The sequence below is a fragment of the Agelaius phoeniceus genome, chromosome 18 (assembly GCF_051311805.1).
Source record: "Agelaius phoeniceus isolate bAgePho1 chromosome 18, bAgePho1.hap1, whole genome shotgun sequence".
In the NCBI taxonomy this organism is placed as follows: domain Eukaryota; kingdom Metazoa; phylum Chordata; class Aves; order Passeriformes; family Icteridae; genus Agelaius; species Agelaius phoeniceus.
The window spans coordinates 7,041,435-7,059,423 of record NC_135282.1 but is presented as its reverse complement, the minus strand read 5'-3'; the positions used below and the strand labels follow the sequence as shown (position 1 = coordinate 7,059,423).

Genomic DNA, 17,989 nt, shown 5'->3' with positions numbered 1-17,989 from the left:
GAGGAACCAGCCCCTGTGAGATGAAAATTCTGTGATTTTTAGTGTTGTGTGGGTGCACGTGTACCCTCTCACACACATCCCCTGTGTCAGTGAATGAGCTCGTGGTGGGCAACCAGAGGACACAACACCTCTCTGCACAGGTACAAAAATTAACAATAGTTTTGGTGACACTTAAGGTGGGGTGGAAAGTGTGAAATTTAAAATTATGTCTTTTTTGCCATAGGCTGAGTTCCTGTCTCTTCAACACTGCTGGAGCCTTAAGTCTGTGGTGGTGTACTCCATTGTCACTGTGCACACACACAAAGGCTGCAGCTCTTGTACAAGCAAGGCCTGGATGAGCCAGTGAGTTGCCCTGTCATGCCCAGCTCCTCCTCCCCACATCCCATATTCAACACAGCTATTCATTTCAGCTATTTATTTGATTTTAATAGAAAGTGGGATACTTCTGTATTTTTAACATGACACTTTGCTAATTAAAAAACAACCAACAAAAACACAGCTATTTTGCACCTTTAAAAGTGAACTTTTGGCCAAGAAAACACAATTCAAGCACTATCACTCTGATTTAAAGTGTCTCCACAGGCTCAGTGTTGAAGGGCTTTCTTCACAAAATCACAAATGATCAAATTGCTGCATAAATTGCTATTTCTGTCATAGCTGAAGTAACATTGTTAGAAAAATGACCTCTTAAGTGAAGTACAACTGGACTAATGCACATTATATAACACAGTTAAAAAAATACTCTCCTGACTGAACCAAAACAACATTACAAAGTGAAAGGCAAGGGTGTGGTGGGTGTGTGGGGGGTGTCTGGCTACATGTACATACCAGTAACATACATTTAAATATTAAAAAAATAAAGCAAAGCATAATAAAAGTAAAAAAGGACAAGGAACTAGAGTGTTAGTATCAGTCTCCTGGCTCAGTGACAAACTCTTAGCAAAAGGGCAATGCTGCTGTACCACAGCTGTGAAGGACCAGGGTGGGGAACAGCAGCTGCACCCACAGCAACTGACCCCAGCAGTTTGGCTCTAACATGGTATTAGGCAATTACAGCAGCTGATCAATTTCTCCAGAATGATAAAGATGTAATTTACAATAAATTATTGAAAAAACCCAACCACCCAGCAAAAAAAAAAAAAACCCAAAATGCCAATCTCAACCCTTTGGGAGTAAAACTCTATGTATGTGGGATTTAAAATATTTTGAGACCATGGAGCCTGCTACATAAAAAATTAAAAAAACAACCCAATAAGAAACCCTTATGAAATAAGTCAGTTAACATACTTATTAGCAGAAGGCAATGGTTTTGGTTCTGGGTTTTTTTTAACATGTTTCCTAAAGTATGACACCCCCCAGGCCCCTGGTACTTGTCTGGAATATGGCTGAATGAGAGGCATTTATGTAAAGTAGCTCTTCCTAATGTCCAGCTCCATAGAACTAGGTTCAATTTTAACAAAAGAGTAAAATAAGCCTTTTTTTTTTTTTTTTTTTATAATTTCTAAAAGAGGAGTCTCTCCCCCCATGGAGAGCTATCGCACCAAATAATCCAACTTAGAGACATTAAAAGACATCCTGTTCAGAAAGCCCAGAGAAAAACTATTTTATCTGCCCATAGTAAGTGGATGCCACTTTTTAAAAAAAACTTCCAAAAGAACAAAAAAATTAATTAAAAAAATATATTACAAAAGGCACTACTGAGCTTGCAAAAGCATTAAGTGCAGTGTTTAGGTTTGTACCAATCAGGAAGCTGTGAGGGTGCACAGTTTGTGTAGAACAGTCACTGCCGTGTGAGAGCCCGGCTCTGGAATGGCCCCGAGGGGTGGGTGGGACCCTGGGGGAGGCTGGGCCAGCCCCTCCTGCCTCCCACCCGTGTTTGCTCAGCTTGGTGCCCTTCTCTTCCAGCCCTGCCAGGTGGCTCTGAGCTCTCACTGACTGTGTGGCACCAGCCCATCCTAATCCACCCCTTCTCACCAGCACAGTCCTGCAGAACTTCATTTTCTGATCAGATTTATCTTGTAACAGTAGATAGGTCTTTTTTTTTCTTTTTTTTTTAACCTAGAGAGCTGTTTCTGGAAGCCTTTCATGCAACATTACAAGCACTAGGCTTGATATGGAAAACTCTCTGGAGTTTTGAAAAGCTTTCTTATTCTCAGCATCACGCTGTCAAAACAAGTCATTCTTACAGAAGGCTGCAGAATAAAATTATTGACTGCTGTAACAAAAACTCATTACCACATCAACACTAGAGCCACAGTAAAAGCTCAGATTTCATAAAAATATTTTGTCCTTAGTCCTCTCTCTTTACAGCTGGGAAATAGCCACCTCCTGGGCCACTGGCTACCATGCTAATATATTACAAACCAGACCATTAAGATAAAGTTATCTATCTTGCTGGTAAATTTGCTGAGATTATTGCTGATGTGCTTTTGTGTAACAACTATTCAAATCTGCTAGTGTTAATAGCTTCTCTGGGGAAAAAATAACCAGCTAATTCTTAAGCTTTTCTTTTCCTTAAATCTTCCACTACCACTAAAGGAATCCCAATAGTTTCTACAGTGCCCTGTTTCTAAAGCACTGGGTAGATCTCAGTGTCTGTAACAGCCTCAGAACAAGCAGAGCCTCCAAGGTCTCTGTGCACACACACATGGACAGACAGGTGAGGGTGGCTGTGGGTATCAACTGCCCAGCCCAGCTGGCTGGAGACACTCTCTGCTTCTGCACAGGGGTTCACATCTCTGCTCCACACTGCAAAGTTATCCTCGCATTCCCAGACATGTTTTAGGCTTTTCCCCCTGCAAGCAGAACGTTTCTGCCATCAGCCTCCTCTCCCACATTCTATTTGCTGATGATGCATTTCCTCCACTATCCAAGGTCAAGAAAGGCAGTTGAGGGCTGTGTGTTCATTACAATGAGGATAAGCAGTGATAGCAATTACCACCATTGCTAAGGACAGTTCAGCCCACTGTGGTACTGGCAACAAGGGTTAATTCAGCTACTGGACAACTGCACTCACAAACTTCTTGCTTATCACCAGTAATAATCTACCTCGTGTGTGGCATTAAGACATATACTCCATTGTTTAAACATACAGTTGTCCTCAATTGAGGAAAAATAAATAGCTGAGTACAAACCTCCTGTCACCTTAGTAACATTGTAGTTTTTCCTCCACTCTAACAACGAGAACAGAACCGAAGTCCCAGGACGAGGAGCTGCACTCTAGTGGGCAGGAGGCTCTGCGAAGTAGCGCAGGATGCAGGCGGGGCTGTAGCGCCCGGGGCTGCCCGGCTCCGGAGGGAAGGAGGTGCCGTGGTGTTTCCCGGGGCTTCCCGGGATGGGACTGTTTCTTCCTGAACTAGGATACACTGAAGCATTTGGGAGACCAGCAGCCATGGACTGGGACTGGAATCTTGCCTTCAACGCTGGACTTGGCCAACTGAAAGAAACCAGAAGTCATACATGTTTTAAAGGAAACTGCAATAATGAGAGCAGCACTTTAACTCAGAATGACTTTCCATCTCAGAACCAATGCACCTGCTGAGAAAAATCCTGTCTGGTGAGAGGCAAGTCTGGAAGAAGAGAAGGAACAGGAAGAGCACAAAATATTCTATCTAGATTGTTGCCCAATATTCTATATGTTCTAGATTCTATATACTCTATATTCTATATAGATTGTGTTGCCCAAATCAGTAAGACATAATTTCTTTCAAAATGGCCATGATGACACATGAATAGTTATTTTGGACTAGGGTAATAAAGAGTAAAAATAAAAACACTTAATAAGATGCATAGAGATAATAAATTCACCTTAATATCCCTCAGCACAATCGAAGTACCACAAGGCAACAAACACAACATTCCTGCACTGCATCAACAACAGGGATGAATCACAAACCAACAGCACAACTATCACTGAGTCCAGTGAAGGATCCAAGTACCAAATCAGCAAAGTGAGACACTGGCTGAGTGTAAAGGAGTCACATCTGATTTGTCTGTGGAGACATGCTCAAGTTACCTGGGACAGCAGTAGAATGGAAAGAACATGACTGCAGCACCAGGAAACTCCTTATCAATAGACACCAGTCAAAAAAGGCTTTGGTGATTCACTTCAGAACACAGTTAATTCTGCTGAATTTAAAATATGGGTTTGGGGGCAACAAGGCCTGAAATTTTCTATTCAAGCTGATCTGCTAAAACTGTACTTCAGCTCCTGTGACTGAGTTTGCAGCAATACCTTTGCCTGTCAGATGAGGAGTAGGATTGCACTGCGTGTTTCCACTTGTAAATCATTGGGAATTTCTGGGGATCAATTTCTGCTCCTTCTATAGCTGCTAAGACATCACCATCCAGCTTCGAGGGCTGCTCCCTAGAATGGAAACAGAACTAGATGAAAAGAGAACCACGTATTTGTTCAGGCAATGAAACACCCCAATTCCAAAACACTTAGTTTTATATTAGCAATGAGATTGTCTGTGCAAGTAAGAGTTTAAAACGGCAATTCTTACCCAAGAAGGAATAACTTTAAATTGTCATTTGTGGGTGAAGTCTTCGAAAGAAACTTCTGGGAAGAAAGCTCTTGACGTTGCTGTGGCTCCCTAGTCTGAATTCCAGATTCTCTGGACACTCTCTCCTTTTCTAACAATATTCTGTGGTCTGTCCTTAACTTGGTCTCTCCATGTTTTCCTGTAACACTTGGCTCAGAAGAACTTGCCAGTGACACTGCAGAGCAGGTCTTGTCCAGAACTGCCTCATTCTCAGTTTTTTCAGTGATTCTATGAGATACTCCTGCAACCTCTTGTTCTCGGAATGACAGGCCTTCGAATTCTGACATCAAATTGGAAACAGGTGACATGAGGCATTCTGACCCATCATGCAGCTGCTTTCTGTCACTGATGATCCTTTTACTGGACACAGCACTGCAAAACCCATTTTTGCTGGCAGCAGCCCCCTTCTCATAGTGCCGAGGGGGAGCTGAGGTCTCTATGATGTTTCCTGCACACTCCATGGACAGGATATCACACTCAGCATCTCCAATGGCATCAATGCTGGGCTCCTTGGACACCAGAGAGGGGCTGATATTTCGTGCTGCATTTTGTCTGTTTTTAATTTCTTCTAAGCTCATGTCATCATCATCCTCATCCAAAAATGCTCCAACAGAAATGGAATTGCAGGATTTTTTGCTTTTGCCTGTGAACAATTTTAACAAGAGCAACACATAAGAAGACTTTAAACAGAATGTCAAGTGCATAAGCTAGGAAAAAGATGCACAATCCTTATGCCTTATTCTATTTCCTGAAGACCTCTCTGACTGTATGTAACAGCAAGAACTAACCTGACTAAAGCTACAAATGCAAAATGCACACATGGCAAGCAGTGGCCTAAGGTATAAAAGCTTTCCTGGGTTTTGCTTCTTGTGTCTTTTCAGGCTCACAGTTGTAAAGAATTATTCTTTTATTTTTAAAATGTTATTTATTCCGTATCTGTGGATTACAAAATTCTATGCTTTAGATGAATGCCCAAATGCTCTGAGTGAAAACATACTGAAGACAGAGGTTTTCTTACAGGGATTTCATTTAAGGGCTACACTCAAATAAACTACTTCACATGGAAGATAAAGTCTGTACTTCCACATTCACAGTTGGCTCTTTTTTTGATGCTGTACTCAGACTGTCTGGATAACAGATGAATAATAACAACCACAACAGGTGAATACAGCTTCCCCTGGGCCCCAAGCTTTTTCTGTTCCTCTTCTCCCCAGGTACAACCCATTGTTTGCAGCATTTGCCCTTTTCTTACCAGAGGGATGTGGAGTTTTATATCTATTGCAGGTTTCATTTTCCCCTGTTTCTGGCTGAGCCTTTTCGCTCATTTCACGATGACTCAGGTACTCTTCTAATTTTCGCAGCCCCTCCTGGGAAGACAGATCAACAAAACAGCCCAGAAATTCCCAGTATTCAACCCACGGGAACCCCAGTTCATGAGCTAACTCCCTGCAATAAATAAAATAAAACGAATCATTTGTGAAGACATAAATATCAGTTTGACAACAACTTTTCTGATCACATTTAAACAGCTACAAACAGAGCACAAACGAGCAACCAGGCAACACAATCCCACCACAACCAAGAGTCTGCAAAAGCACACACACATCCTTAGCAATCAAAGTATCACCTCATTTGTTCTAGAGCATTTTTCACATTTCATCTACTATTTTTACAGTTGGCAGCATAAACATTGCTATCTTTAAGCTGACTGTATCTAGACATCAGACAGAGAAGAATCCCCACTGATACTGCATGCACCAGCCTTTTCTATTTGGGAATGGGAGAGGGAGGAGGAAGTGAGGGATTATTTTAAAGAATGAAATGCAGTCAGCTTTTAACAAAGTATTTTTTCCATATGTTGCTGATGGAAGGTATTTTAGCTGCAAGGACACACCACACACATACAGCTTTTATAAAACAGCAAATTTGTATTAGGATCTTTTCATTCTGCTCCCTTTTAACAATCCCTCACTTTCACAGAACAAACAGGCTATGCATCATTTTAGATCTGACAAATGAGGCAAGTAAATGTCTGTGAAAAGCATTCCATACATACCATCAATAACAGCTAAAATATCTTTATTGCCAAAGCTAAGAAAGCCAGGTCTCACATTTTAACTATCTTATTTACACAAAAAACCAGTAAAAATCCAACTGCAAAATATTAAATATTTCTGCAGTAGTTTTTGCCCCAAGATATTGTGCAGTGAGTAATAACTGAACTCTCAGCACAGTCTTTTGCTTTTACATGCTCTATTATTAAGTTTTTATATTGACAGTCTTTTAGATACCTTCCAACTCTTTCAACACCTCTCTCCAGATCAGATTTCCTGACATTGTGAAAGAAGCCAGCTCTCTCCCGAGGTGGAGTCTTCCACAGCCTGCGAAATTCTTCAGCCTTTAAAAAACAGAAACAAATTCAAAAACTCTCCCCCACAGTATGAACTGGCCACACATCTACCTAGAGATGTTCAGCTGTTTGCTGTCCACAAGTGCTGCTAAACCCCAGCTATGAAGGATCTCACACTGGATCTAAAGTTACTCCTTTCATTACTGGTGGTTACTCTGATCTCTTAACTGCTCATGAAGGAGAAGGACCATAATGTACAATCATCTGAAAATCAACTGCACAACACCACATCTGCCTGCTTTTAATGTGTGTGCAGCAGGAAACAGAAGTGTCTTGTGATTTTGCCATGTCATTCTATTTAATTACAAAAGCTTCCTGGTCATTGTTTTCTGGGATGCAAAGGGGATGTTTTTTATGTATGTACAGACTTGCTACAATTATTAGAATAAATTCTTGCTGTCTATTTTGAAGTTGGAATGCCTCAGGGGAAATTTTTTGCAAAATCCTGCACTACACTTTATATGACAAGGATCACAACGATGACTAAGAATTACATTCAGACATTAAAAATACATGTCAGCAATCAAAATTATGAACTGTTTGTACCCTAGAGACTTTTTTTTTGCAGTACAGATAATATTTAAATTTGTGTCAGTTGAACAGAAAATTGATCAAGAACTTTTAGAAGAAAAAGCATTAAGCATTTTGGTAGAACTCAGTCTTAAAGAATGCAACCATCAGTCCTCCACTGTATGTATTCATTGTTTCTAAACCTGTTATATTTGTAGCATGTTCACATTAAATAAATGAGTCAAACAAACACCTGTAAGTTTGGAATATATTTAACAGATATCTAAGTTTTCCTTCTGAAAACTGAAGATTTTGCTTTTCCACTATACAGTCAATACATTTCCAAAACCATCCCAACAACCTACTACTTGGTTGTCAGTTTTTCCATCTAGAAAAATATATTTATGTTAATTCAACAAGCAGAGGTTAACATCCAGTGGCAACTTCTAGAAATGAGATAACAATACAGTTAAGGTTTTTAAAACTGATTCACAGCTGCTTTGAAAGGCTTTGCTTCAGGTTAGAGAGTTACAGCAATTATCTATAAGAAATGAAAGGTTTGCCAAGGGTGCTCTTTGAATAGATTTCAACAGGAAAAAGAAAACAAATTTTGACTAAACTTCTACTCTTCTTATCTATACCACATTTCTGTTTTCAGCAGTAAAAAAATATTTACAAGTTTCTGTGCTTCTCCATGGAGGAAGATCCATCTCCTCAGCAAAGAGAGAGCCACAATCTGCACTGGGATCAAGCTACACCACCCAGGGAACCCTGTGGGGATCTTTATTCATTAAAAGGAGAAGAATGGGCATTGGAGTCACAGGGAGCTCTCTCCTTACCTTTGAGGGGCTCATGGGGCCTGCAAAAGCCCTGATGGACAGCACTGGGTCCTTGGGGCTGCCAGGGTATTTAGGCCAAGCTCTCTGGGGGCCATCGTCCGTCTGGTCGGGCGACCACGGCGCCCCAATGACCGGAGCTGAGGAATTGTCTTCTGCCCTCAGGAGGGGCACATAATAGTGACCTAAAATAGATCATCCAGAGCCTTCTCATTCAGTGTATGTCACATCAGCCTGCTGCTTCTTCCTGGGTTACCACTGCACCCATACACTGAACCACCTCAGTAAAACTGCTTGTAATTCACACTCACTGCTCCAGTGATCACAGACCACATTTTAGTGTAGGTTCCCTTCTCTTTCAAACACAAAACCACCTGCAATAATCCATAAAGCCCTTCCCTCAGGGTCTTTAACATTTTTCACAACCTCCTTTTGCAAATGCCTAAACACACACATGACAAAACAGAGAAAGTTCTGTGTCGAGGAAATTATAAAATGACAGGACTCCCCAGCATGACAGATACACCTCTTGCCCTGCAAAAGGTCTTTATATTCTTTAGTTCAATCTTTTAGATTGAACATTGCTCCAGGCTTACTGAATCAGGGCCTTGCCTCCCTTACCGAGCCATGAGGGCAACCTTGTGATCCATACATTAAGAGTTCTGACTCAATGTTAGAATTTCCCTTTGGTTTTTAGAGCACTGTACAGCAGCATCATTTATAAACTCAAATGCTACAGAAAGCAAACAGGAGACAGCCAAGAGCCAAAACACACCCCTGATATAGTACAAAACTCTGCATACAGACCTTTCAAGTACTCTCTTATCTTTTCTTTCAATTCAGCAGATTTGTTCTTGCTTCTTTCACAAACTACCTGTTAATATAATTGTACTTGTTAGGGCAGCATAGTAACCTCATTTTCAAATCAACTGCAATGTGTGTTCTTTCAGAACAATCACATTATTGGCCCCTACCCATCTCACCCAGTGCTTTTAATTCACAGTAGAGCAACTAAAATACATCCAACTTCATAAATTCTAAAACTTTTCCAAAGACACAATCAGCATAAAATATTTTTAATGTTATACTGAATTTACTCTTTAATTATGACACTAGCACCTTACTACAAATCTTCCATCTATGGCAGTCAGTAATGTCTGAATATGAAAAATGCTCATCAGGATAACATTTCTGGGTTTGCTGTGGACACAGAGAGACTTACTTCTGCTGGAGTTTGATCATATTTGTTTCTTGGATTTTTTACAATGGCTGGGTGTGAGGTAAGCACATTAACCACATCCACATTTCCAAACTTGCAAGCAAAATGCAATGGAGTATCAAACCACTGCAGTGGGAAAAAGGGAAAAAATCACATGCACTTAGAAAGATTATAAAGTCAATACCACACATTTAATTTTGAGACTGAGGATAGTAAATACATATCATGACTAATTATCTCAGCTCTTAACAGATCTGTTCCCACCACAGTGCAGAATAATGATTACCAAAACCCACAGAATTCATGGACAGCTCCCCTTCTGTTCTGTTCTCTTTCAGTCTCCCTTAACCCCTTCCAGTACTACTAATGATAATAATAATAATAAAAACAGGTAACCCCCCAAATCTTACCATTTTATCTGGAGTGTTCAGGTAAAGGTCAACAATATATTGGACGCGTTTCTTCAACATGACATCGTTATCATCGGGGTACATCAGCCGCATAAATTCTGGATTTTCCAGAGTGTCCAGCAGTAACTGGCAGATAGCAGGCTGATTCTCCTTGGCAGCAACATGCATGACATTGTACCTACACCCTTCCTGGAAAAAAAGACCAGTATTAGAATGAACCTCAATCTAAACAGCTTTCTTACAGCCAGAGATGTAACTGATTTAACTGTGAAAATACATGGGTTCCTGCACAGAGTTTTATATGGATATTTTTGTAAAGACTTATCCTTACACCCATATTATTGTTATAATTAATGAAATTATTCTTACACTCAGTTAGAGCCTTTATTTAAGGAAAGAATGTGGCAAAAAAGGTACATTAAGATATTACACAATAAAGGGAGGTAGGAAGTTCAGTTTAGATAAAGAGCAGGAAAATGGGTATAGACATAAAAAATTTGATTTGCTCTATTAGATAAAAAATTTCAACAACTTCACAAAGCTGGTCTGATGCAAGTTGAAGATAGTCAGAGTTTGCTAAATGGCACCTTATACATGGTTTTGGAATTTAGTAGAGGTGCTTAGGTAAGCAATGCTGTAGGAACACCTAATTACAGCCTAGGCCCTACCCTAGTCCTTCAATTTAGTCTGTTTTAAAAAAGATTGCAATTTCTTGGAGGAGACCAAAGAATAAGAAGACAAGACTATTCCTTGAACTACTAAATACAACTATTCCTCCCCTGAAGAACTGCACACTCAGTTCCTTTAGCTCTGCTGGAGCAAAGGGAGCTCTCAGGGTGACTTACAGAGAAGTCCCAGCTGCTGTCAATGAACAGAGAAACCTGCACTGGGTGGAACAAGGTGTCCTGAAGGAGGAGCAGAAAACATCGCTCCTTCCACTTGTGCTTCCAGGCCCCAAAAGCTACATCACTAAACCAGAACCCCGATTTTCCTGTTTTGTTGCTGGTTTTTCACCTGTACAATGGTTGGGTTGTCTCCTGACCCGATCAGGTAACGAGGGTTACTCCAAATCAGGTCTGAGAACGTTGCTGTGTCTCCTTTCTCCACAGCTTTCCGAAGCTTTGCTGTGAGATCCTGAGTCCGTGGACTTTTGTAGCTGTTGGCTCTCTCCTTACTGGCAGTGTCGCTCTCAGGGGAGCACAAACCATCTACCAAAACACAAATCATTCCTTTCTAGATACATTCTTTCCAGGGATCACCATCTGCACACCCAGGCCATGAAAATTATGCTTTTAATCTAAACCATGTTCTTAATTTGGCATCTTTAATATACAGGAGTAAGGAAACTGAACTGAATAACAAGACATTTAAATACACTAGTAGTTAGTAATAGGGAGGGAGAGGAAAATGATGAATCAACTTGTAAAAGTGTTTCAGACTTTAATAGGGACTGGTAAACTTTGCAATTACCAGTCTGCTCCCATCCAAATTTAAAAGCAAAATTCAGAAAGAAACAACCATTTTCTGATTGTTAAAATTGCTTCTGCAGTTCTGTAAATCCTCAATCACTTCAATCTAGCAATTGGGAACACTGTGAAATATGATCAGTGCTTAGCATTTTATTTCTGAACTTACAAATTTACTTAAGAACTGAGTACAGTTTGAATATACTGTGCAATTTTATCAGCATCTTGCTAAACCTGAAAATCCTGAAGTCCATGAGTAAAACTGAATCCTAACAAATATGACCATGGAATACTAAGCAAGGTATCCATGCAGACCATTACTTACATTTCAGCTTTAGAAGAGCAGCAATAGTACTTTACATTTAAAACATTTTCCACATGTTCAACATTTCTATACTTAAAATAAAAGTTCTTTTAAACATCAATTTATTCAGTGCTTCACCTTTGAATTTTTTCTGTTATTAGTGTTTTGTAAGACAGTTGTTGCTTCTCTCATGAAAAGAAAAATCAATGCTGTCTATTGCATCTACTGTAGAGAGATGAAGTTCCCCACTTACCTCTGTTAAATGATCCCATTTTCACTGGAGACAAACATAAAGAGGACTTGCCTGGAGATGGGAAATAATCACAGATTCCTTTAGCAAATTTCTCAGCATCCTCTCTGTTTGTAAAAGCTTTAAAACGGGAACCCTTAATCATCTTAACAGCCTGGAGAGCTTCCTTCCTATCTTCATAAACATGAATTCTCTCTGCAACAAAGAACCACCAAGTTACATTGCTTCAATCATCTCAGATTTCAATTCCTAGACAGATCACAGAATTCTTAAGACTATCGTTCCAGCTTTGGTCTCAGATGGTTTCTCTTCCAAAAGTGACATAAAGGTCAAAAGTCCTTTTAAATCTTGTCTCTTGGAAACTGAGTAGGAGCCTCCCACACTCTCCAGGTAATGTCAGGTGATCCCAGTACAGGGCTCAGCCATTCCCTTCAATCAACACCCCTTTAATGGATGGGCCACCTTCAACAAAGCATTTCACTTCCAGATGGAAAAGCAGACTCAGAGCTTATTCACCCTGAATTACTTTTTGATGCTGCCTTGCTCAGAAAGACCAACTTTGTAACTGATCCACAACTTCAACATCTCTACAGAGTATCTTAGATAATTAACAAATCCTTCTTCTTCTCCTTTAAATGATACTGTTCACATAAGGATATCTTAATGTACCTTTTCTTAGTAAGAATTCTTACTACTCTCTCAGAGGAAATAATCCTGTGCACTACTCTACCCCTGTCAGGAACAGAAAGGAAGATGTGAAAACTTTTAGAAGAGATCATTTAAGCTTCAACTGATGACAACATCATGACATATTTTTTTGATTGTTTATTTGCAGGATTACTTTTTATTCTTGAGAGGGATTAAAGGCACAGGATGAGTCCAAGAGTGGCAATAAGAAATTTTCCTCATCTGAGCTACACAGGGTAGAGGATCCTCATATGTAGGAACTGTAATGGCAAACACCTGGGATGTCTTAAACTGTTGTTTCTTTGCCTCAGAATAAATACTATTTATAGGAACAAAGAAATACCTCAACCAATGCCAACAATACTAATGCAGTGGTGTTCAGAACACCTGTTACATAAAAGAACTCTACCCAGCCATGACTGAAATGCCTTATCACTGGAAATAAGGGAAGTGAGTATTTACCATTCCTAGCCAGTATGTCATCATAAACTGGGCAAACACCATAGAACAGTGGAGGATCTCTGGATGGTGTCTGAGCAGAGATCTGTGAATCAGCACCACAGGCTGGAGCTGAACAGTTCATGAGTGTCACAGCATCTTCTTCTGGAGGGTTCAGACCCACACAGTACCCAAAGTCTACCTCCTCAGAAGCACTTCCAAGGCCATTGTGATTCACTGGGACATTTCCAGCTGCCTCCTCTGACACAGCAGACCCTTCCTCCTCCAATGCTCCTTGCTGTTCCAACAGTGCCTGAGCCAATTTTTTTTCAAAAATAAACCTTGTAGTTGCAGTAATGGGCCCACATTTCAGTCCTGCTCTCACAATCTCTTCTCTAAGCTCATCGTGGCTGAGCTTCTTTAATCGGGATAATATTGTATCCATTGTTATTCCACCTACAGGAAAGGCAAAAAAGAAGAGGAGAAAAATTGTAAAAACCAAAACTTCTTCTGCTACTTAAATGGTGTATTAAAGCAAAGGAAAAAAAATGTCACTTAGCAATTTCTTGGGATTCTGAAGAGATCCTTGTGGTGCAGAAAAATAAAATTTTTCAATTCAATGTTTTTAAGCTACCAGACACATAGCAAGTTTACTTCCTCCTCTCTCGACCACTAAAAGAGTATTTATAGCTTACATTTTGTTCTTGGTAGTCCTTTTTCAATTTCTTCTAGAGTGAAAATTCAATCTAGAGCATTTACTCATTAAAATTTATGACAGGCTGAGAAATATTTGATTCCTGACAAGAAGGCACAGTTTCTTTGTGCAATGCAAGACAAGGACAGGAGCACCAGTCAGCCCCAAGACAAGGGGCTGCTAAAGGCACAGAACTATTTCCAGTATTTCCTTGGGACTTTCTGGCTGACAGAAGTCATGGGCACAAGTGCAATGCAGCAGCCAGGGCAGGCTTGCTCTGGCTGTGATGCAAGGCTGGAAATATGTACACAGCATGTTGTTTCCCAGGCCTGTTTGGAGAGCAAACAGCCACAAGACAAAAACAACTGATCTTTTCAGATCTCCTTCTCCAACAGAAAACAGAAGCTGGGAGAATTTCTCCCTTTCCAAAGGAACATCATCCTCTCTGCTATGATACAATTCCCCAGGCTCATGTCCCTCCATGCAATCCACACTGACAGCTTCCACACTGGTCAGCAAGAAGACACTAAAACCAAGCTGATGCCAACACAAATTCCTTGCTCTGGAAAACACAGCTGAAAAATACAGGACTTGGGCAGCTCAAAAATGTAAGAAGCTTTCCCATTATTTGATGAGAACTGCAGCCAGGTAGCTGGAGGCAGGCTGTGACTGCCCTGGCACACACTGTCAGGAAGGGAAGCTCCAGACAGGAATGATTCAGCTGGGCTCTCCCTCAGCCTGCCTTGCACTGCCCCCTCCTCCACTGCTGAGCCACTTCATGAGGCTTGTTCTGCTTTGGACAGGGTGTATGGCTGTTTTAGTACTTTATTTTCAATTTTAGGTTTCATACTCAGTCAGTGAAACTAAGACTACTTTTCATATATTTAAAAACCCCAAATGCACACAGTAAGCTTTTGTAGCTTTCAGCAGCAATCTATACAGCACTACATTAAGTTTCACCAATCTGAGTTAGAACAAACACATTCCTAGTATTAGGAAATGCAATGAAAATGTACTTAGTGCCTAACTTCAACAGTCCTTCAATTCTTACAAGTGAACAGTCATGTGAGTTGGAAGGTTGTTTCCTTGGAGGGGTATTTCCTTTGGGAGCTGTCTCTTTTTTTATGAACATCTTATTTTGAATGCCTGTGGTTAGAGAACAACATAACCTCAGCCCCCGAACATTTCACAAGTATTAACTGGAATCTTGCTGAAACAATGGGAAATGAGAATATTTCCAATTAAAACAGCAGCAGAGCCACAGCTGATGCTGCTGAGCCACTTCCCCAAGGTACTGCAGCTCCCCTGTGATTCCTGAGCCTCCAAGCAACCTCACTGTTTCCATTATCTGACTTGCCCACAACAGATTATCTGACTACAACAGATAGGAAGGATCCTCTTACTTGTTTTCAATTCTTAGTCCTCTATTTTTTAAAATAACATTTGATACCAGTGTGTTTTAATTAAGGGATGTGCCCCTAAGCTCAATTAAAATATCCAAACTTGGTATTCTAAGGATTTTCCTTTTGAGACTGCATAACTGTAAAATCACAAGAAAGATGAAAACTCAGGGGTGAGAAAGTTCACTGCAAAAACAGATCAGTGAAAACACTCTGAGCAGTCAACATAATGCCTTAAAGAATTAGCTGAGAAATGCTCCTATTTTTAGGGTTCAGAACTAGCACAATCATTCTGCAGAAGAGCAGACCTGTACATATATATAATTTATGTACATGCAAAAATCCTTCCTGCCTAGTGGTTAAGCAAAAAAAATGCTGTGAGGGAGTGATTTCTCATGTTTTGACAGAACCTGGTACCTAAATCTTAGTGCTTAAAATTTTGTCTGTTAAAAAAAAAAGAAGTTATTTATTTTGTGTGTCTACTACAACTCTGGCACAACTGAATCAAAATGAGATGGCAAAGCAGACCAGCAGTGAAGAATGAGGTTTAAGATCTGCTGGTAGTATGAAGAGTTTTCTACAGGGTGTCTGGTGTGGAAATAGGGAAAACATTGTTGGAGTGACAACACAGAACTCTCACAAAATCCATTTGTGTTCTGACAATGAGATTTCAGCTAATTTAGATAAGCATTATTGGTTTTTAATTTCATTACCTATTTTAATCTGTCCAAAACAAAATGTGTGACTTGCAAACCCAAGAAACTGCAACTGCTCATATTGAGACAATTCTTGGACCGTTTGTTACGTGCAGGTGCAAAACGAGATTATTTGAACCGTAAAATGCATTATATAACTACAAATGATCCAGAGCACAGCCAGCACTAAGGCCTTGTGAGTTACCTTTGCAAATATGAATAACTCCTTTAACAACAATATGTTCTAGGGTTCTTCCAAATCAATCAAATCCTGGAAGAATGGGCAAGAATTGTATCTTTCTTTATCTCACTGGGTCAGTATGAAGCAGCAGAACCTGCTTCCGAAAAAAAATTAAGACTAGACCCATGACAGAATGAACGCCTGATTTCTAAGGATGGCAGTATTATTTTACTCTACTACTCTCATTAAATCTTTCAATAAATGAATAATATAAGAAAAATACTCTTTTTGGCTGGATTGTTTTTGTTGGTTTTTTTCCCGAGGCAGGAATGGAGAGTCACATCCTGTCTTTGGCTGTATTCGGCTGATAGGATTTGCATATGTTAGAGCAACCGTGGCTCCGCGCTGGGGTGATTTGTCTGTACCGCCTGTGGGCAAATGAGCCACCAGTTATGAACTACGTGGCTGAAAGGGAACTGCTGAACAAACTTGAAATAAGCCATGGGAAAAGAAAAAAGGGAGGGGGAAAAGGGACAACTTTTCAGGGAGGAGAAAGGCACACCTATGTGTAGACCCGGGCCGGGCAGGGCGCTGGCGGGGACGCGGGAGCAGCAGCAAAAGCAGCAGCAAAAGCAGCAGCAGCAGCAGCAGGGCCGCGGGAGCGGGGCCGGGGCGGAGCCGGCGAGGCCCGGCCGTGACAAAGCGGGAAGGGGAACGGGGCGGCGGGGCCGGGCCCGGCGGGGCCCGCGGGCGCTGGGGAGGCGGGCAGGGCCGCGCGGCCTCCCCGGGCGGTGCCCGGTGCCCGCTGCCGGCCCTGCCGCGGGGCGAGGGGCAGCACCATCCCCCGGCCTCCCCCGAGTCTCTCACCTGGGCGGCTCCCGCTGCAGCGCTGGCTCCCCGCGGCGAGCGGCGCCGGGGCCGAGTGGGGAGCCGGGGACGCGATGGGGGTCGGGGAGGAGATGGCGGCCGCTGCCGCCCGGCGGCCGCCCGGCCTCCTGTCCCGCAGCCGCAGCAGCCAGCCCACGGCGCCGATGACGGCGCAGGCGGCCAGGAGCTCCCAGCACGGCCATCGGCCCCAGCCGGCTCCCCAGAGCGAATCCCAGCCCCCGGCGGCCCCGACCCACCGCTCCATGCCCGGCCCGCGGCCCGCCCGCCGCCGTGCCCGCACGCCCTCAGGGACGGTACCTCCGCGGCCGCGCGGCTTCCACCTCCTCCGCCCCGCGCCCGCCCCCCAACAGACGCGGCGGCGGCTCCGCCCGGCGCTGACGGGGCTCCGCCGCCCGCCTGGGCCTCACCGTGACCGCGGCTCCGCTCGGCCGCCGCTGCCGGGCGGCGGGGAGGGGCCGTGGTGGCCAAGGGAGCGGAACACGCGGCGGAGCAGCCGCAGCTGCCGGGCGGGCGGGGAAGGGCCGGGGAGGCCGGGGGAGCGCGGCGCCGCGGCTGCGGGGGAACACACGGCGGAGCAGCCGCAGCTGCCGGGCGGGCGCTGCCCAAGGCCGGGACAGGCAGGCAGGGCTTGAACTGCACCAGCCCTGGGGACCGGGAACACACGGGCCGCTCTAGAAAGGTTCCGTCCGGGTATTAACCTTAAAAAGCTGCAGCAGTGTCGTATGAGCCATGAGAGGTGGAAAACCAGGGAGCAGGAGGCCTCTAGTGCAGGCGAACAATTCCCTGCACGGATGTGAACCAGCCCTCCCAGCAAGTGCAACATTCCTGCCTTAGCGTACAGGCGCCTGCACTATGTGCAGGGCAGGCACTTGGTGGTTTAAGTTGCTGTCCTTAAAGAAGAAAATAGTATTGCTTTAACTCACACTGTTTAGTATTGCAAGGAAGGTACAGGGATCTCTCTCATCCAGCCAGTTTTGGCTACATTAGAATGAAGATGACATTTCTGCATTGTTCCATTTTGTACACTCAAACTCCACAGGCCGACAAATTCAGGCCA

General features: G+C 42.6%; 1 protein-coding gene across 4 annotated transcripts; it reads right to left on the bottom strand.

Annotated features, from left to right (window-relative positions):
* Window positions 1-400: 400 nt before the first annotated feature.
* Window positions 401-17,472, bottom strand: ANKLE2 (ankyrin repeat and LEM domain containing 2). Of its 4 annotated transcripts, none has more exons than XM_077188023.1 (13): window positions 17,340-17,472; window positions 13,099-13,530; window positions 11,953-12,144; window positions 10,944-11,137; window positions 9,930-10,118; window positions 9,523-9,645; window positions 9,108-9,174; window positions 8,304-8,485; window positions 6,836-6,942; window positions 5,797-5,990; window positions 4,506-5,187; window positions 4,235-4,366; window positions 401-3,436 (listed from the first exon to the last, which is right to left on the bottom strand). In XM_077188023.1, exons 2-13 carry the CDS (start codon window positions 13,517-13,519, stop codon window positions 3,220-3,222), a joined length of 2,700 nt encoding a protein of 899 aa, XP_077044138.1. In that variant the 5' UTR covers window positions 13,520-13,530; window positions 17,340-17,472; the 3' UTR covers window positions 401-3,219. The 4 variants fall into 4 exon arrangements, with proteins under 4 accessions (XP_077044138.1, XP_054501695.2, XP_054501694.2 ...); XM_054645720.2 differs by having other exon boundaries at window positions 17,230-17,363; XM_054645719.2 differs by lacking the exon at window positions 17,340-17,472 and adding an exon at window positions 16,912-17,234.
* Window positions 17,473-17,989: the final 517 nt, after the last annotated feature.

Coding starts and splice junctions, on each gene's coding strand:
- ANKLE2 (XM_054645719.2), bottom strand. CDS start 17,176: ATGGAGCGGTGGGTCGGGGCCGCCGGGGGCTGGGATTCGCTCTGGGGA. Junction 9,175..9,522: donor ATGATCAAACTCCAGCAGAA/GTAAGTCTCTCT, acceptor TTATATTAACAG/GTAGTTTGTGAAAGAAGCAA. Junction 8,486..9,107: donor GATAAGAGAGTACTTGAAAG/GTCTGTATGCAG, acceptor GATCTATTTTAG/GTCACTATTATGTGCCCCTC.